The sequence below is a fragment of the Notolepis coatsorum genome, assembly GCF_963971535.1.
Source record: "Notolepis coatsorum genome assembly, chromosome: 20".
Taxonomy (NCBI): domain Eukaryota; kingdom Metazoa; phylum Chordata; class Actinopteri; order Aulopiformes; family Paralepididae; genus Notolepis; species Notolepis coatsorum.
In genome coordinates this window covers 64,936,343-64,956,210 of record NC_140184.1, presented here as the reverse complement: position 1 = coordinate 64,956,210, position 19,868 = coordinate 64,936,343, and the positions used below count along the sequence as shown (strand labels likewise).

General features: G+C 43.8%; 1 protein-coding gene across 2 annotated transcripts in view; it reads left to right on the top strand.

Annotated features, from left to right (window-relative positions):
• The first annotated feature begins 3,686 nt into the window (after positions 1-3,686).
• The window catches only part of usp47 (ubiquitin specific peptidase 47), a 130,623-nt gene continuing 114,441 nt past the window's right edge, over positions 3,687-19,868 (top strand). For both annotated transcript variants that reach the window (XM_084337612.1, XM_084337611.1), the window contains exon 1: positions 3,687-3,945. In XM_084337612.1, the coding sequence (XP_084193738.1) occupies positions 3,901-3,945 (45 nt within the window). In that variant the 5' untranslated portion in view covers positions 3,687-3,900. The remainder of the gene's footprint in view (positions 3,946-19,868) is intronic.

Sequence of the window (19,868 nt, the reverse complement as noted above, 5' to 3'; positions counted from 1 at the left end):
GCGGAGCTGGAGCAGGGAGGCAGTGTTGGCTGAGAGCGTGTGCTGGGCGATGCCGACCTCTGCTGGTCGGCGCGCACTCCCGTGTTGCAGGCAGCCAGGTGCAGAGCTGATGCAGGACGCCGGTGAAGACAGCTGTTGACAGCCGGAGCAGACTGCTTGTAGATCCACGCCCGTATCTGGCTCGCACACTATACCGGCACAGTAACTGCTATAACCCGACTACTGTGAACTCAGATATATCATTAGCTGCACACTACCTATACCGCACACTGTAACTATTATAACCCGATTGTTAGTGCCTGGCTCTGCACTAATTGTTCACACACTATCGCTGGTACTGCTAGGATATCGTGTCCACTAGCAAGTACCTCCTATCACCCGTGGCTATCTCACGGGGCTCTCCAGCTTCACTTCTTCAACGGGGCTATTCCAAAAGCACACGCCCGCCGTGGCTGCGACCGTTCACAGTCAAGTCCAAAGCCGAAGAGGTTCTCTTTCCGTCTCCCGCTCCCATATATCACGTTCCATCTCTCTCCAACACTCTCTGTCTGCTACTGCCCCCTGCTGGTCCCGCCTGCCAGTCACACAAGGGGAGGATGGGGAATAGAGTAATGTCATTTATAAACCATCTTCCAGTGATAGAAGAAGGAGACGCCTGTGTCATTGTTCGTGCGAATATAAATGAAACCAATTCGAATGTCTTGGTGTACAAAGGGGAGGTAAAAGGCAAGTTAGCACATCTGAATAATAGACTATTTTCAGGTCGCTACATATCACTCAGGTGTATTATTGATGCTTTCATTGATACTATGTTTGTTTCTGAAGTGTGTGTGTGTGTGTGTGTGTGTGTGTGTGTGTGTGTGTGTGTGTGTGTGTGTGTGTGTGTGTGTGTGTGTGTGTGTGTGTGTGTGTGTGTGTGTGTGTGTGTGTGTGTGTGTGAGATATATAGAGAGAGAGGGGGGGCTTTGGTAGACTATTGCATTGGTCCATTCATTGAAGATGAACGCAATGCGACATCCTTTACTAGGCTCACCCACCAACAGTGCAGGTGCTGAACTGCTGATCCGAATGTATAGGTAAAAACCATATTATGCGTTTTCATCAATAAAAAAATGGCCAAAAAATATTCACTGGGGGCCTACAAATACATTCTTTCATGGGGCTCAGAATATGGAGCTACACCCCTGGTCATAGGGGTGTGCAAAACAGTCGACTTACAAAAAAGAACCTGTGGGAGGATTTCAACAAGATAAATGCGACAACAGTGCAACATATTTCACTATAATATTTCAAAGTGAAGTTAAAAAAAAAAATTTTTTTTTTTTTTTTTTTATGCTGCCCCCTGTGCCAATGCAAATTCCCCCGCGTGCCTATGCGGGCACGCGTGCCTAGGGTTGCCTACCCCTGTCTTAGAGCATGGCGATAGAACGCCAGGTAGTTTGCAGGCTGTTGTATATGTATAGATGTACTGCTACATCTATACATTTATGACATACCAGATTTGCAAATACAGTACTGTTTGTGATACAAAAAGTGTCCAGAAAAAGAGTGTATATACATTTGATGTACACAGTACATTTTGCAGAGTACATTTTACTCAAACTGAGTACATTTTACTCAAACTGACTCAGTTTGAGTCAAATGTACTCAGTTTGAGTAAAATTTACTCTGCAAAATTTACTGTGTAGAAACTGTACATTGGAGGCAGTGGCGTCCTTTCACTAAAAGGCAAGGTATGGAGAGGAGGGGGGGGTTGAAGGGGGGGTTTCCCCCCCTAGGTGGATTTTTTTTGTCAAATCAGTTGTGCAATAGTCACTTTTGGTGAGTTGTTTCTATACAATTCAGTTATATGACATTTAGGTATGCCACAGGACTACACAAGCATTTTTAGTATAGAAATGTGTCAACAGACTAAAGCAGGGAACCACAATATTTTTGACGTGGAAATTGGCAAAGACACAGCTCGTCACGCAATTGGGCAAACGCGTCAGTGGCCAATCAGAGAGCGTCAGTCAGTGCCAATCAGAGAGAGTCTGCCAGAAATGCGGCTAGGTTTAGAAATAACGTGGAAAATATACAGGCGGACGGGTTGCGTGTATGCTTTTACCAACGCATTCGTGTTTCCGGGTTCCCGTTTTGCGCTCTGATTGGCCGCTGACCTACGCTAGCACGCCCCCCTCGCTACGCCCGCAGCAGCGGACGCTAAATCGAACAGCTGTTTCCAGGCATATACGCCCCCCTCGCTATGAGTGACGCACGAACAGCTGTTTCCGCGTGCTACACGCGTACAGTACAGTACGCGTACAGTACAGCTCAATACATACAATTGTTAAGGGGATGCAGACCAGAGAAAGACTTTCGTCTTGTTTACATCAGGGTCCCCCATTTTCAATTCATCATAATAAGCGTGACTTTATATGTGCGCTAAAGTTCGCGTTTAAAGTGCTTATAAATGCCGGTAAATGCCCGGTAAATGCCGGTTCATTCATGCTTTGAGGCACGCTTCCTGACAGGATTTTATAATATTGTATTTTATAATATTGTAGCTTGACAACGCTCTCAGCTGAGAGTCAAGGAACGACGCTCTCAGCAGTCGCCTTATGCAGCATCACTTTTCACATCAAAACAAAAGTAGAACTGTAACGTGGAGTGGACTTAAACATATTAGCATTTTATAAAGTAGAACTGTAATGTTTACTTTCTCAGTCAGTGCTAAGTGCAGCATCCCTTTTCACATCAAAACAAAAGTAGAACTGGAATGTGGACTTTCTCATATTATGTCAGTGTGTGTAAATGTCACGTGCCCTGTGGATTATACGCCCCCCATGTAAAATATTTAAACAACCATTAAGCAGTGTTGGGCAAGTTACTCAGGAAGTATAGGAGTTGCGGAAAGCAGGATGAGAGAGCGTAGATTTCAGTGTGTATCATTTAATCATTTATCATTTAACATTTGAAAGGCATACACACATTGGGGGATATCTTCGATGACTATGGTCTCCGCAGTCTTCGAGATATATCCAACAAATTTGACCTCACCAGTTCCACTTTTTTCTTCTATTTACAAATAAGAGCAGCTTTGAAGGCTCACGGAGTCCCATTAGATGTTCCACTTGAGCACCACAGGTTTCACAAATTATTTTATGACAAAGAGACGTCGAGAGGCTTCGTCTCTGACATGGGGTTGGGGGGAGACGTCGAGAGGCTTCGTCTCTGACATGGGGTTGGGGGGGAAGAGCGAGCGCGAGCCCATGTATTATATTTATTATTTTTATGTCATTTAGTCTACTTTCATTCTGATTTAATTACTGGACTGTCATTATTGTTATTATTATTTCTGTTATTGTCCTGTGATTCATCGTTGATTATTACTGTTACTGTATTGTTTGTCTTGTTTCATGCACGCAGAGAACTTTAGCACGCGGAAACAGCTGTTCGTGCGTCACTCATAGCGAGGGGGGGCGTACGCATGGAAACAGCTGCTCGATTTAGAGTCCGCTGCTGCGGGCGTAGCGAGGGGGGCGTGCTAGCGTATGTCAGCGGCCAATCAGAGCGCAAAACGGGAACCCGGAAACACGAATGCATTGGTAAAAGCATACACGCGGACGGGTTGCGTGTCTGACGCTGCTCCTCTGTCTGAAGTCTCGCGAAATTGAGCACCGGCCATTTTTCCCCATCCATTGATATTAGCAGGCTACTTTATGCTTAGACATTGGGAACAGAGAGCAAGTGTGCTGGGATCACTTTGATTAGCCTGCAAGTTTTGGCACGTTTGATCTCGTTAGACAAGCATCATAAATTAAAACAAAACAAACACAAATCATGTTTGTGTTCACCGCTGCAAAGTTTTCACGCTGACACCCGTACCCGGATAGATAGTCTGCCTGAGCTGTCGCACAAATGGAAATGGTGCCCAGCGAAGAGAACCAGCTCGTACCCAGAGAGGTGAGGTTTACTAGCGGTACACTGAGCCCACAGGTCGCGGAAAATAACAACGGGCCCGTTCGCTGACTAAATGCACTTGAGCAGCGAGCAACTTTCTATGATTCCCGAAGTAACGTTAATAACACAACGTTACAATCTCGCTCAAAGATCTTCATAGCTAGATGTGAACAGCTAACCGGACGAACTGGACTGAACGGCCCGTCGTGACTATGCTAGCAGCACTAGCGGCTAGCTGTACTAAACAAAGTTCGCGTAGAAATGTCATCTTTATTTACACTGTTAGATCAACGTTAACATTGAGAAATGAACTGTTAGTCGTCTTCTTTCGCTTTCTGCATAAACATAAACAACTAACTTGGCGATAACTTAATTCAACCTTAACAAAAGGCAACAACAACAACAACACAAGTTGCGTCATTTAGCTAAATTAACTAACGCCAGTTAGCTAACCGCTAGCGTCAACGTTAGTTAGATGGCACATGATCTGTGTTAGCTGTTCGGTTGTTACGTTAGCTAATCCCCATTTAGCTACATTATTATGCGTCTGTGTGTACTGCAGCTCAGATTAACTGTTACAAAACCCATATACTTTGGGCCAAGGCACAGGAGCTAACGTTGATTAGCGTTGGCTAGTCGGTGACATGACACAATTGACGGATTCCTAACGGAGGACGGTAACGTTAGTGAGACTAGCTAACTTTGTTGACATGCTGCTGACAACTGAAGGCAGAGATGCCGTCTGATTTTGACAGGTAAGATTAGCTAGCTAGTTAGCTCATGTTATTGATTGAAAAGTTTATTAACAGATTGCAGAATGGGTAGTGGGTACAGTACAGCTCAATACACACAATTGTTAAGGGGATGCAGACCAGAGAAAGACTTTCGTCTTGTTTACATCAGGGTCCCCCATTTTCAATTCATCATAACATATGAGATATGACGTACACAACATACAGATAGACAGTACTGCTACATCTATACATTTATGACATACCAGATTAGCAAATACAGTACTTTTTGTGATACAAAAAGTGTCCAGAAAAAGAGTGTATATACATTTGACGTAGAAACTGTACATTGGAGGCAGTGGCGTCCTTTCACTAAAAGGCAAGGTATGGAGAGGAGGGGGGGGTGTGTGAAGGGGGGGTTTCCCCCCCTAGGTGGATTTTTTTTGTCAAATCAGTTGTGCAATAGTCACTTTTGGTGAGTTGTTTCTATACAATTCAGTTATATGACATTTAGGTATGACACAGGACTACACAAGCATTTTTCGTATAGAAATGTGTCAACAGACTAAAGCAGGGAACCACAATATTTTGAATACGAATTATGCAGAATGTAATATCATAACTGTCTATTACTTTTCTTGCAATTGAGCCAATTTTCCTTAGGTACGGTTTTGAGGTGTGTGTTCAACAGAATGTAGTATCAAAAACACATTCACAAAAACTATGGGTTACTGAATGCTAAACTGCACTATTATAATCACTAAGCCATACCTTACCTGTGTCCCTGTATCACTTGTCTCTGCTGCCCTTTGATAAAAAAAACGTCCCTATGTCCATTTTCCTTTTTTTGGGGCATATTTCAGTTAGTCACAGCAAAAGTCACCTAGTAAAAGTGAGATAATTGACAATATCAAAATCAAAACATGCTAGGGCTGTACCAAATAGTTCGAAGCTTCGTTCATAATGTTGACATTCGAATTCTAAATCATTTTTTTTTTTTTTTTTACATTTTTGTTTGCCAAGGTATGGCGAGTGCCATACCAAATGGACGCCCCTGATTGGACGAGGTTGGGTAGGTGGGGTGGGGTTAGGTGGGTGGGTGGGGGGCTGTACACTGTACATTGGAATACTGACAAAGCCATACATGGTCATTTACCCTCCGCAAATTGAGAATTCAGGAATAGGAAAATAGTAGGATTTTGAACCAGCTGATAACATTGTCGATGATGTTAACCGTTTACACGGGATCACGAACGCTCACTTGTTGCAATTAGCTTACTCTAGTTCTTAACACATTGAGCGCCAGATGGCGCTGTGGGCGTATGGCTTTGTGCCAGCGCTGTAATGCAATGGGGATAGATGGCGGTGTTTGTAGTGCTAAAAACTATATTAAATATTATAGCCATGGATCTAATAACAACGTTGATTGTCAGTGAGTTTCTTCCGGTCAACATGCAAAAAACAGATACTTTTTTCATCCATACATTTCCGTTTTATACCGTGGTGAATATGAGTATAGTTTTAGGCGGCGGTTACACCTTTCGTATCATCTTCGTATTGTTTTCATATGCGTATCGCCGCGACGTTGTGCGCCTCGAGTCACACTTTCGTTTTTTTTCCGTTTTTGTCACCCGAGCACACTGATGTAGTACACTGCCAAAGCAGTAGGTGGCAGTAGGTGGCAAACATGAAGGCAATTTCAACCAATCAGAACGAATGTGCCAATACACTTCCTGGAAGCTCCAGCAAAGAAAATGTCAATAAGGCAGGCGCCTATGCCGCGCCACCATCTTGCCTATTTACTCAATGCAGCAATTCTTTTTCAGCAAAGCCTAATAAAAGTGCAATAAACAAAACGGATACATTCACTGTTCTGCCTGTCATTTGTTGATGAAACAAAACTAACCACCAAGAGCGGATAGTTTAGTCTAAAAAACGATCGGTAGCATTGTTAGCTGCATGCTAACGTCAATGGAGTATGCCATTATAACAATATAGCATTGTGGCTAGAAGCTAACGTTAGCTCACGCTACTTAGCCAGCACAAACTGATGATATCGCGAGCTATCAGTAGTTAGATAACATTAGAGACAACGCTGTGTGTATTAAACAAAGGTGAATAGATGACTGGGCCATTTTGTTTAATGCTTGTTAAGTTGAAAGAGGAGCTCTGAGCTAACAGGGTCTGAATCCTGATAGCTCACGTTAGCCAGCTGCTCATGCAATCGGTAATGCTAGCAGAATGAATGGATGTAAACTTTATTTAACATATTGCATATGGGTACAATACAATATGGCTCAATACAAACAATTGTTAAGGGAATGCAGACTGTTGTAGCTTGGACTGGGGTCCTTATAACAATAACTTGACAACACATGGTAGCTGAAGCTGTAGTATTTGGGACACGGAGCTATGTCCCAAACACACACACTGTTGTCACCGGAAGGGCACGCGATGGTATCTACTGCGCATGGGCATTTTCGCAACAACGGCTAGCGTGCTGACTACACGCTGTTGTCGATTCGTTTTTTTTGCGTATCTCCAAACGCAAACACAATTTTGCGTTTCAGCCGTATCCACAAAAAAACGCCAAAAAACGCATTTCTGTGTAATAGGGACATCAAACGTCGTCAAAAACGTATAAAAAACGCCAGGAATACACTAGTCTAACCATGGCCTTAGAGTGATCCTGTGTAATCCCAGGAAACTCCGCCAAACAGCGCTTTACTGCATTTCATTATAAATCGTGCCATTTCTCGCCTGATTATTGAATCAATCTGAAATCAAGATTATCGGTATTATGTTTCATCATGTATGTACGAAAGGGTACGAATGTACGAAACGTGTTTAGTCCCTTGCAGGGAACAAAATAAACTTTTTGACTTGCCAGCCATTTGGCTGGTAGATTTTAAAAACTACCAGCCAGGCAGATTTTTTACCAGCCAAAAATTAAAAATAGCTTTTTAGTATATCGCCATGTGTTATTATTACTATATAATACTCTCATATGCTATTTTCAATTAATATCATAAACAACATAAGGAATATTAGCATAATTTTTAGTGGACTGAAGGAATGAGTCAGCGTTAATAGTTTTAAATGCAAATAATTTATTGAAACATAGAAGTGGGGTCGGGGACACACACACTGTTTCAACTCACCACCCCCGCATCATATTGTAGTCTAGTCTGTCTTCAAACTTCCACTCCTCTCGAAACCTTTTTATATTTGAATATCAACATTATCTGTGCATCCTCAGTAATCCTCAGTTTACTACAATATACTCACCTGAGTCCTGACTAGTGACTTCATCGTCTTTCCAAACGCACGCACACACACAGAGAAAGGGAGAGTGCCCCCCCCCCCCATTTCCCTTTCCCCAGTCCACACTGTCTGCTGTTCTCTATGGCTCTGCCGCTGATCAGGATTAGCTTGTTAGCTTACGCTAACATAACGTTCATTTCGGGCGATGTGGGCATAAAGGAATGGCGACGATGCAATGCATGTTAGATGCATTTGACCCGTTGTGAGAAGAAGAAAAAACCTCAGACTTATTTCGGCTCGCAAAATAGGCGCACTGCTGTGTAGCTCTGCTCTCAGGGAACAAACTTAACTTTTTGACTTACCAGCCATTTGGCTGGTAGATTTTAAAAACTACCAGCCAGGCAGATTTTTTACCAGCCATTGGCGGTTGGCTGGTACTTATTTTGTTCCCTGGTCCCTTGTTTGAGCCGAATCTGGGTTTAACATGATTTGTGGAGCTCCCTCTGGTGTTGTGATCGTGGTATTCACTGACCTTTGGGAAGTATTTTGACATGTACATGGGTACCTTGGTCGTGTAGTGTATCTTGTAGACCAGGCCCATTGCAAGTTGCTGTACTCTGTTGTCTACTCTAAGCCATCCTAGGTTGTCAAAGTGGGCAGGGGTGAGGTGGGTTCTAGGAGTCAGGTCAAGCAGTAGTCTGACTAGTTTGTTTTGAGATATTTTTAGTGCCTTTGAGGTGCTTTGGTACTATGAGGTGCAAGCATAGTCGTAGTACCCTTGAATGAGTGCTCCTGCCAGAGTCTTCAGGGTATTCTTGTTTACCAGAGAGGAGATCCGGTACAAGAATCGAGTTCGTTGGTTGACTTTTTTTTATTACATTGGATGCCATTTTGTCACAGGTAGGCCTGTTGCAATAAGCAATAAATCAATTTATCGCGCAATAATGAAAATGAATGCAATGATTTTGATGGGCGCAATTAATTGCTATTTGCGTGTTTGTTTTAATGAGGCGGGAACCAGTACCTCTCCGTGTGGGGAGGCGGGCCGCTGGCGTTACTACAGAGTACAGCACAGGAGCTCCTGTGAGCACCATGCGTATGTTGGGCAGTAGCAACGCTACATAGCTTAACTACATTTCTCAGTAGCGTGATGGTAGCGTCGCTCCTTTTGAACCAAGTAGCGTTTTTTGTAGTGTAGCTATTTTTAGACCCAAGTAGTGATGTAGCGTGAACAAACGCTATACGCTACTGCCCGGAGAAACTGGACTGCTAAATAAAGATTAAAGATCTAGTGTTGATGCTATGACGCTTCCTCCTCATCGTTGATTGCCTGTAGTAGCTGCATCTAACGTTAGTAGCTAACGTTAAAACTAACCTAAAGTTAGTTGTTCACCAACAATCTCAACATTTGTTTTTATCATTAGCTCAAAAACACAGAACCGGACGACACAAGTTGTCGGCTCATAGGTAAAACTGGGAACGAGGTTACTCTGCTTCTGACGCTACCTCATATCTGATTGGTTAGGTAGTAATTTAGGATATTTAAAATGTCTTCCAATGTTAAATAAAGGTTTATTGCACTTTGAAACGGTTTCCTTGCATTATTATGCTATTATCATTATATTAGTAAAAAAAAAAAGTTGATTGAAAACTTTTGGGAAATACATTTCTCAAAAAAATTATTTCTCTCAAAACCGCAATAATATCACTTATCGCAATAATTTCTGGGACAATTAATCGCCCAGCAAAATGTGTTATCGTGACAGGCCTAGTCACAGGAAAGATTAGCCTCTAGGATGGAACCCAGGTAGGTAATTTCATCTTTTCTTGTGACAACGATTCGATTCAATTACAGGGCTCGAAATTGCGACCGAAATCTGTGCGACCTCAAAATATAATTGGGAGCATTCGCGCGAGTGCAAATAATTGTTCTGGTGCGACCCCCCCCCCCCCTGTCCATTCGCTAGTTTGTCACTCAGTATGTGCCTTGTGAGTTGACAGTGACCATTCTAAGTTTCTAACCAATAAAACGTGAGCTTGACGTTCTTACTTTTAATGCTGATTTTAGATTGGTTAAGATTAGCCTTCAAGCCTCGCTGTCTTCTCTTATCCTACAGCAAGTTGTTGATGCACACACACGTTCACACACGCTGCTCGCATTGCCCATGCCCCTCCCTCTCACAGACCCGTCTAGTCAACATCTCTCATTCGCTCTGAACAGAGCAAGAGTGCAGCTCCTCTTTCAACATCACTTAACAAAATGACCCAGTAAACTATTCACTTTAGTTTAATGCACAGGGCGTTGTCTAACGTTATGTAGCTGGCTAGCTACTGATAGGCGCTCGTGTCAATGGCTGATACTAGGGATGCCCCGATCACGTTTTTTGCCACCGATACCGATCACCGATCGTCGTGATCCATATCGGCCGATACCGATCCGATACCGATTGTTTTTGATTAAAAAGAAATTAAAATTTATTTTATATAACGTTTTTTTTTTTTTTTTTTTTATAAAATATATATATTATATAATTAGACTTGTACTTGTATTATCTGCGACTGCGAGACATCGCCACCACGCAACAAGTCAAAATGCTCACTATCTGCAAACAGCTCCACTGTCTGTGTGTACTCTAGTAGCCCAGCTCAAAAGGATTCTCCGGCGCTGCAGCGGGACCCCATTGGTAACGTTAAGTGCTTTGGTCAGACTCATTTCACATTCAGCAAGCCCTCAGCTCGAATACGCATTAAATCAATGTTATAAGACATTGATATCAAGAGCTATCTGTAGCTACTGCTAGCCGGCTAGATGACGTTAAGACAGAACTTTAGTTCAATGGGACATTTCGTTTTGAACAGTAAACGAACGTCAGCTAACGCAAGCTAACTGAGGTATGAACATGAACTACTAGACTTTCTGGATCATTTGTTGATATCAGGAGCTATCGGTAGCTAGCCGGCTAAATACCGTTAGACAATGCCTACTAAACGTGAATAGTTGACTGGGTAATTTTGTTTAAACAGTAACGATAGCTAGGTAGCTAACGTTAGCGCCGGTCGAATGCAGTGCACTACAGACTCGAGCAGAGGAGCGGCACCTCTTTGTTTACAAACTCTACACGGGGGCGGGCGGGGCTAGGGAGGAGGAGCAGCGGCAGTTTGCAGGTCGTGTGTGTCTGAGACAGACAGCGAGTGAGAGCTTCGCTTGATCGGTTTCCGCTATCGGCGAATATGACTAATTATCGGAATTCACAGATTGCATATTTATACTGAGTATCGGCCGATAACGATCGGTGGCCGATCGATCGGGGCATCCCTAGCTGATACCATCATAGGCATTCGTTTTTGCAGCTCCTAGCTAGCTAGCTAACGTTAGCTACCTAGCAACTGTATCTAGTAGCTAATACTGACTACCTTTTTAATTCGCAATGGAGTGGAGCTAACTGCTAACTAACTGTACAAATCGATGTGATTGGCTGAGACTGTATTTTGTACGGTTGGCTGCCTGGCTGTTGTGGATTCGGGTAGCCAGCTAGCTGGCTGGCAGTTCATAGTGCAGTGGTGTGTGTATCTATGTACATTGATGATAAAAAGGGTTTCTCCCCTCCTAATGTACAGTTTCTTCTAGGGCTGACCTTCAAAGCTTTTTTTGGCAATCGAAGCTTCGGGGCCGAGCTTTGATTTTAATTCGACGCTTCGAGATTTTTATTTTTTTTAATTAAAATATTTTTTTATTTTATTTTTTTTATTTTTTTATCTTATGTTGTGGGACTTGTACAGCACTTTGGTAAACTTTGTTGTTTTTAAATGTGCTCTATAAATAAAGTGGATTGGATTAATTAATTAAGTAGCCCCTTTCCTGACTGTGACGCAGCCAACAAGGTTTCACTCGGCTGCGCTGCCTGGGTGCAGTGGGGCTGCTCTCACAGCCAATGAAATGACATTACATAATTATGTTGCAACCTTCGTCTATCAAGCAAACAATTATATTATATTTAATTTATAATTTATAATTATATAATTATATATATAATTATAATTGTATGTCATGTCACTATGAATTGAAAATGGGGGACCCTGATGTAAACAAGACAAACGTCTTTCTCTGGTCTGCATCCCCTTAACACTATGGGGCGGCGTGGCTCAGGGGTAGAGCGGGTCGTCCAATGATCGAAGGGTTGGTGGTTCGAATCCCGCTCAAGCCCATGTCCATCCCATTGCCGTTGTGTCCTTGGGCAAGACACTTAACCTACTTGCCTCGTATGAATGTGTATGCATGTGAATGAATGTTGGTGGTGGTCGGAGGGGCCGTAGGCGATGATTATTCGCCACGCTTCCGTGAGTCTGCCTCAGGGCAGCTCTGGCTGCAATTGTAGCTTACCACCACCGGTATGACTGTGTATGAACGAATAATGGACTCTGTAAGCGCTCTGGGGTCACTGGGGTGTCACGAAGAGCGCTATATAAATCCAATCCATCATCATCATCATCACTATGGGTGCCGGCCAGAAATCCGGAAAATGACTGTGGATTGCCAGCGCTATTTGTCTATGGAGAAATTCCCCTTCTTTGCAGGGCTATAACTTTTTAAATTCTATTGCTACATTGCCATTATTAGGGCCCATTCAAAGTCCTATATGTATTGTTCATTGTGTAGCAACGTTAAACTTTTTCATTCACATATTCATAGTAAAGTATGGTCTAATGTATAAGTATGTTTTCATCTCTTTCTGCAGCTTTCTCCAGAACGTGATATATAGCCCCAAATGCATTATATTGATGATGAAATACAGTTTGATGGCAATCGGGGCGATATAAAAAAATTCAATTGGACGTACTTCTAGAATGATCTACGTATGATCTGATGATGACCGGATGGGCGGGGGATCGTTTATAATTCCGTGGGCAGCGTTATATCATTTATCTAGTGTGGGTGATATGTTCATCATAACAGTTTATATGGAATACGATCAAAAATAACGCTGAATCTTACCGTATCCTCCTCGCGCCGTTGGGCGATGAGCGTGGAACAGTCATTTACCTATTATGGTATGTAGAAATATCGGGTCCATTTCCAGCTTGTATAATAGTATATATGTCCAAATCATGTTATTTATCGAGTTATTGGCAATCGATCGCTATGTATTGTGTCGAGATCGAGTCCCGGGAGCCAAACAGAGTGCCCGGAAGTAATATGGCCGACCAGCACAACCTCCATAGCACTTCCTGTTTGGCGATTGCGCCGATCGGCCACCAGATGGCGCTCCTGAACCGCCAGAGAGCTCAGTGGGTCCTCCTGGTGGATCTCAGGCAAGCGGAGGGGAAATATGAATCCGATCGCAGATTTTTGAAATATTGATATAAGGACGCTGTACAGCGTCCTCCGGCAACTTGAGCATGGCCGGGAATGACGCTGTAAAGCGTTTCCCGGCAGTCAAAGTGTTAACAATTGTGTGTATTCAGCCGTACTGTATTGTACCCATTCTGCAATCTGTTAAATAAATTAACGGGGGCGGGTACACTCGTCGATGGCATCCCTATAAGCGCTTGTCTTGCTGGAGTGTTTAGACCCCGCCTGCACGCGTCTATTCTTTAACTAACGGATTTCCAGTTCCGCGTTCGAGTTCTGCAATCTGATTGGCCACTGACGTTTCTGTTGCGATCTGATTGGCCACTGACGTTTCTGGTCATGTGACATGTGCGCCCAATCGCGTGACGTGCCCATTTCCGCCTCGAACAGCAGCAAACTACCTAACGCCTAGTTTATCACTGGTTAAGCTTAGGCGACTCTTTCGAAGTTGGTTAAGGTTAGAGTTTGGAATCAGGGCTGGTGTTCTATCGCCCTGCTCTAAGACAAACTCTAACCTTAACCAACTTCGAAAGAGTGCCTAAGCTTAACCGGTGGCAGAACTTGCCGTCACACGATTGGCGTGACCAGAAACGTCAGTGGCCAATCAGAGCGCAGAACGCGAATGCGGAACTGGAAATCCGTTAGTTAAAGAATTCAGGCCGCCTGCACGCTGCAGCTCGGCCAGGAAAACAAACCACATCGTTTCAAATGGAGTGCAATAGCGGCCGCAAGGCGTTAGTCGGCGGTAGCCGACCGTTGCGTTCTCAGACAGAGTGCCACACAGTCCTACAGCACAGCAGGATGAATTATGAATGGAAATAGCGAATAAAAGAAATAACAATCATAATAACGAGTATACTCGCTGTTGGCGTCCAACGCTTGGCGGGCTATAACGAGTTAACTCGTCATTGGCAATTAATGTGTTAAGGAATTACACTTGTTCTTGTTGGTTTGGTTTGCCTACCTTTGGAACTATGTTAAATTTTTATTATAAGCTATTTACACTAGTATGGTTTTGTGGGACCTTTTCTTTATCTTCATGGAGATTAAAGGGATAGTTCTGAATTGTGGGTCTGAAGCCCTGTGAGACATGTGATATTAGGCTATACAAATAAACTTGACTATACTTGACTTAATCAGGGTTTTTCCTGTCTCAAAATCGAAGGTTATCATATAACCCTAGTTATATGAATACTGGCTGAGCGTTTCGCTCTACCTTTGCGATCACATTCGTAGCTCATAGCACCTAATGTGCTCGCTGAAATAAACTTCCACCTGCACCTTTACATCTACTACGGCCACACCCGCCCCGGGTCCCATAAAATCCCAGGGCGGGGCCCATACAGACATAAAGACCTCTGAACAGGTCCTGCATTATTATATTATTATTATACTTCCTCCTTCCGAGTCTGAATTTCACGTGAGAAAAAACAGCCAAGGGTCCTCAGTAGGGATGCACCGATAAGAAAATTTGCCACCGATACCAATTGTTCTAACTAACACAATCGGCCGATACCGATACCGATATTTGTGGCAATTTCTTTTTTTAATTTTTTTAATTTAATTTTTTTGTAATTTTTTTTTGTAATATATTTTTTTTTCTTTATGAAACTACTGTATATTTGTGTTACAAATTGTGCTCACCGATATGAACATAGGCCTCTTTACTTACTTAAAAAACTTAAAAAGGAAACATCAAGAAATAGCACTATCTCTCTCCCAGTATGGTCTGCCGGGCTGCAGCTAGATACTAATTCTCTCAGTATGGTCTACCGGGCTGCAGCTGGATACTATTGTCTCAACCAGAGCTCTCAACCAATGAAATTTTGATTGACAGTCAATTCTGCCAATTACGTCACACCGCTTGCACCCGCCTCTGCTGTTACCACCAATCGGCAAGCGCGTATACATTTTTTACTTCCGCCTTTGTCCGCCATTGATTTTGACGAGAGGTTTTCTACAACAACGTTAAATCCCCGCGGTGGCGCCGCCGACGTTTTGCTTTTAGCTCCGCAGGATGACTAAACGAGACAAGATGATTTTACTGCAACGAATGTTATAATAAAACAAAGTCTTTCTATATATGTGTCTGATTGAAAACTTTATTAACAGATTGCAGAATGGGTAAAACTCAGGGCTCTATGAGTAACGGAAGGAACTGAGCTAGTATGAACTTGCTACGTTCGGGTAAATAATATGCTGATGTTATTGAACGTGTAACACTAACTATATAACGTTAATGCCACAAAACTAATGCATTTGTTAATTATAAGTAGTAACTTTGATGCAGTAGCTTGTGTGGGCCGGGGGCGGCGTTGTGCAGGTCGCGACGCGACTGATTTTTTTTTGCCACACAAATTGATGGATATTTATCGGCTACTGCCATCGGCACATTCGAGCTTATCGGTCAACAAGGCACTTATCGGCCGATACCGATACCCGACCGATACATCTGTGCACCCCTAGTGCTCAGGGCTTGAAAGCGAAACGCTCAGCCAGTATTCATATAATTAGGGTTATAGGATTTTATTTCATATCTGGTCTTCGCGTTTCGCTCTACCTTTGCGAACTAAAGGGGGAGCGGGACGCGTAGCCACTGATAGATGCACCCCCTGAGGTCCCTTACCATCAAGGCGGAGAGGAGGGTCCTATCCCCCCGCTTGTCCTAATGAGGAGTGGAAAGATAGGACTCCGATCCATTATGTGTAATAGCCAGGGCACAGCCACCCTAGGACGCACAACATGAGTGGGTCCGTGTGTAAACACCCTGCGGTCATAGGCGGCGGGTAATGAAGGCTAGGCTAGGCCAACCAAATCAAATGTTATGCTGGGAATTTTTAAATGTATATATAATATATGTGTGCAGCAGGGCTGTACAGTGCGATATATGTGTTGCACGTGCTACACTGACGTCAGTCTGTGCGATGAATGGATTGACTTCAGTAGCACTGGTGCGATGGCCCGTGTGGCAAAAAAAGAAAAAGAAAAGTGTGACGGTATTAAGTAGGGATGCACCGAAATTTCCGTGGCCGAAAACTTTCGGCCGAAAATGGCCAAAAACTTTCGGCCGAAAACAACAAGAAACAACCTGTAACCTAACGCGTGTTGTTGTGATGATGTCGCGCTGTCGGGAGTCGCGCTGTTTCTATGTAAACTCTGCGCGCAACGCGTCCAATAAATGCGTCTTTAACATGCTTTTATATCCTTATTTACTATATGCCCGTCGCGGTTAATCACTGAGTGATCTAATATGCATATTATTCAGAGCGAGAGGGGGGGGGGATTGTGTTTCTCACATTGACGCTGTCTGTCTGTCGCGCGTCTACTGTGCCGAGTCAAGCGAGCACATTGAGCTGGGGACTAGAATGGTGCGCTCAGTAGAGCACAGATGTCCGCTGCGCAGCCAGAGAAAAGATGGAATTAATGTACTGTATGCATTCAGAAGTGCTGAATAAATGTTTTATGGACCCATAATAGTGATTATTTATTATTTAAGTTAAGTTTTGCCATAATCATATATTTTTCAATAATCATAATGTTCCACAACATTGGTAAAAAAAAATCTATTCTATGAATAATTTTCTGCATTTCGGCTTTCGGTTTTCGGCCAACTGTTTTCTATTTTCGGTATCGGTTTCGGCCAAGAATTTCCCATTCGGTGCATCCCTAGTATTAAGTTGAATGGGCCACGGCGCCACGCTATCCACTTGGTGAGTTGACAGTGCCACGAGAGCACTGCACAAGACCAGCGGACATAGAATGTTTAATAAAAGTTCCCGCAGTACTGGCCAACCCGCGGACATATATAATGTTTAATAAAAGTTCCTGCAGTACTCGCCAATCCGCGGAAATATAGAATGTTGAATAAAAGTCCCGCGGTACTAGAAGCACTCGCAAACCGATAACATTAAACACAGCAGAAGATGGAAAACAGACAGACGACCAACGGGGAACTGCATCCAACCCTAGTACAACTCTCGAGTCTAAGGCAAGGACACATTTAAATCACAGAGGTGTATGTTAGTCTATTGGAACTGTATACAGTGGTTAGCTTCTAGTTAGCGTTTTAGCTATATAACTGCTTGCTAGCTTACGTTAGCGGTTAGCCCTGTGTGCGCGTGTGCTCAAAGCACTGTATCTGTTATGACTATAGTCTATAATGTTTCCAAAAACGCACCGGACTACGACGTAAGGTTAGACATTTTATTTTATGCTCAAAAGCCCCTGGCTTGCACATCGCAGTCACGAAAGGGGCTAGCTGTGCACAACAGCACACCAACCCAACTGACGTTACCACAACACTTGACGGTACTTCACAGCACTGTCGTAAGGCCACCGTGCTGTCTTAAAACGCACAGTGAACACTGTTGTGATGCCACCCAGATGCATACACAACATTGACGCGGCTTGACAACCGAGGTTCAAAGTTAACTTGATTGATTGAAAACTTTATTAACAGATTGCAGAATAGGTACAATACAGTACGGCTCAATACACACAATTGTTAAGGGGATGCAGACCAGAGAAAGACTTTCGTCTTGTTTACATCAGGGTCCCCCATTTTCAATTCATCATAACATATGACATACACGACATACAGATAGACAGTACTGCTACATCTATACATTTCACATCTATCTATACACTTCACAACATACTTCGGTTTTTTGGAGCAAATAAAGAAAGAATTTGTCTGAAAGCATTTCTTGTTAAAGTTTGGATTTTGTGTGCCCTGTATGCAAGATTCATGTCCCTTGCCAGTCGCATACCTATTTAAGTAATGAACTGCACTACTTGTGGTTGTTTTTAGAGAGTTTAGAGACGTTTTATACTCGTGCTACAAGATTTTGGCCTGTGCTACAAAACTATCAACCTCTGTAGCACCAGTGCTATGTGCAAAAAAAAGTCACCGTACAGCCCTGGTGTGCAGGCTGCAGCGCAGCATTATATAGACTACTATATTGTGTGTGTCTTGTGCTGGTGTCAATCGGCTAGGTGGCGGCGTTTAACATTCCATACAGGCAGTAACCAATCACGCGTAGGCTCAGGTTAAATAATGTAGCCAATCACATGATCATCCTGATCCCGCAGGCCGCAGCAAAGCAAACATCTGCGTTCCGAATCTCAGCCCGGCAATCGCTTTGTAGCGAACACCAGCGCGCTATTTTGACAAATTTCACAAAGCAAAATGGATATACGGTATTTTTCCAAGCCATATAAACAAAGTAATTTAGAAGCTGCACCGGGCTGCCCCTGGGCATAACTACGGATCACCTGAGGCTGTATGTTGCTTTATCTTGGCATACAAGGGCTTGCTCTAAGAGGACATGATGAGAGTCCGAGTTCATCAAATCGTGGAAACTTTTTAGAGCTACTGTATGTACATTGTTTTCAAAGCATGATGAGATCCAAATGGCGAAAATGTTTCCCTTCATTGCTGTCAGCACCGCAACTTGTGATTCAAGTTGTGAATGGTCTTTCTCAGCAATGAGGCACATCACATCCGAAACTGGCTAAGAACAACAATGCGCCAGGAGAGACAGACAAAGTTAAAGCAGAAAAGATCATTGATGCCAAGACGAAATGTCACATTTTGCTGCATTAAGGTAAGAAAGACAATGGTTAATCTATTATTGGATGCCTTCATTTGAACACTTAATTTGCACTATATATTAAATGAGTGGGACTTGCATAGCCTAGTCAGTGGGTGTGTATTGACAAAAAAGGAAAAAATGTGCGCACAATATAGCCTCCCCTAATGTTCGGCTCACGCGCCGCCTATGCGCACGGCCCACATCCCCACACACTCCTGCTAGCCCACCTGGTGGCGGGATGCAGGAGAAGTCCCGGTACTCAGGACTGCATGGGAGACAGAGCTCCCAGTCATGTCCATGAGGTAAAACCTGACAAAAGGGCCCGTGGAGGACCAAGAGGCCGCAGGGCAGCAGAGGCTGCCACTCCACGGGTGGAGTGTGCCCTGGCGCCCGCGGGGGGAACCTGTCCGGCCAAGGTGTAGCAGAGGGCAATGCCCTCACACAACCAATGTGAGAGGCATTGTTTGGCCCTTACCCGTGTTAGGGCCACCGTAACAGAGAAATAGTTGACTGGTAGCCCTGAGGTGCTGTGTGCGTCTAAGGTATACCGCAAGCGCACAAACGGGACACAACAGGTGAAGGCTCGTCTCCACCTCACCTGCGTGAGGGGGAGGGTGAAAAGCCTTTAGCACAATATCCCTGGAGCGATAAGAACTCCGGATATTTTTTGGCACAAAGGCTGGATTGGGCCTCAGAGTAACGCTGCAGCTATTATCTCCCTGTATAGACAGACACTTTGGCCGAACCGAAAGAGAGCATAACTCACCCACACGTTTAGCGGAGGTGATGGCCAGAAGAAACGCCATCTTGAAAGACAGCCGATCCAACGGCGCCTGCTCAAGATGTTCAAACGAGGCCCCCAACAGCCTTACCAGGACTAGTTGGAGGTCCCAGCTTGGAGACGGAGCACGTTTAACAGGCTTGAGGCGCTGTGCACCCAGCAGGAAATGTCTCACGAGAGGGTGGCTGAATAATTGTTTGCCCTCA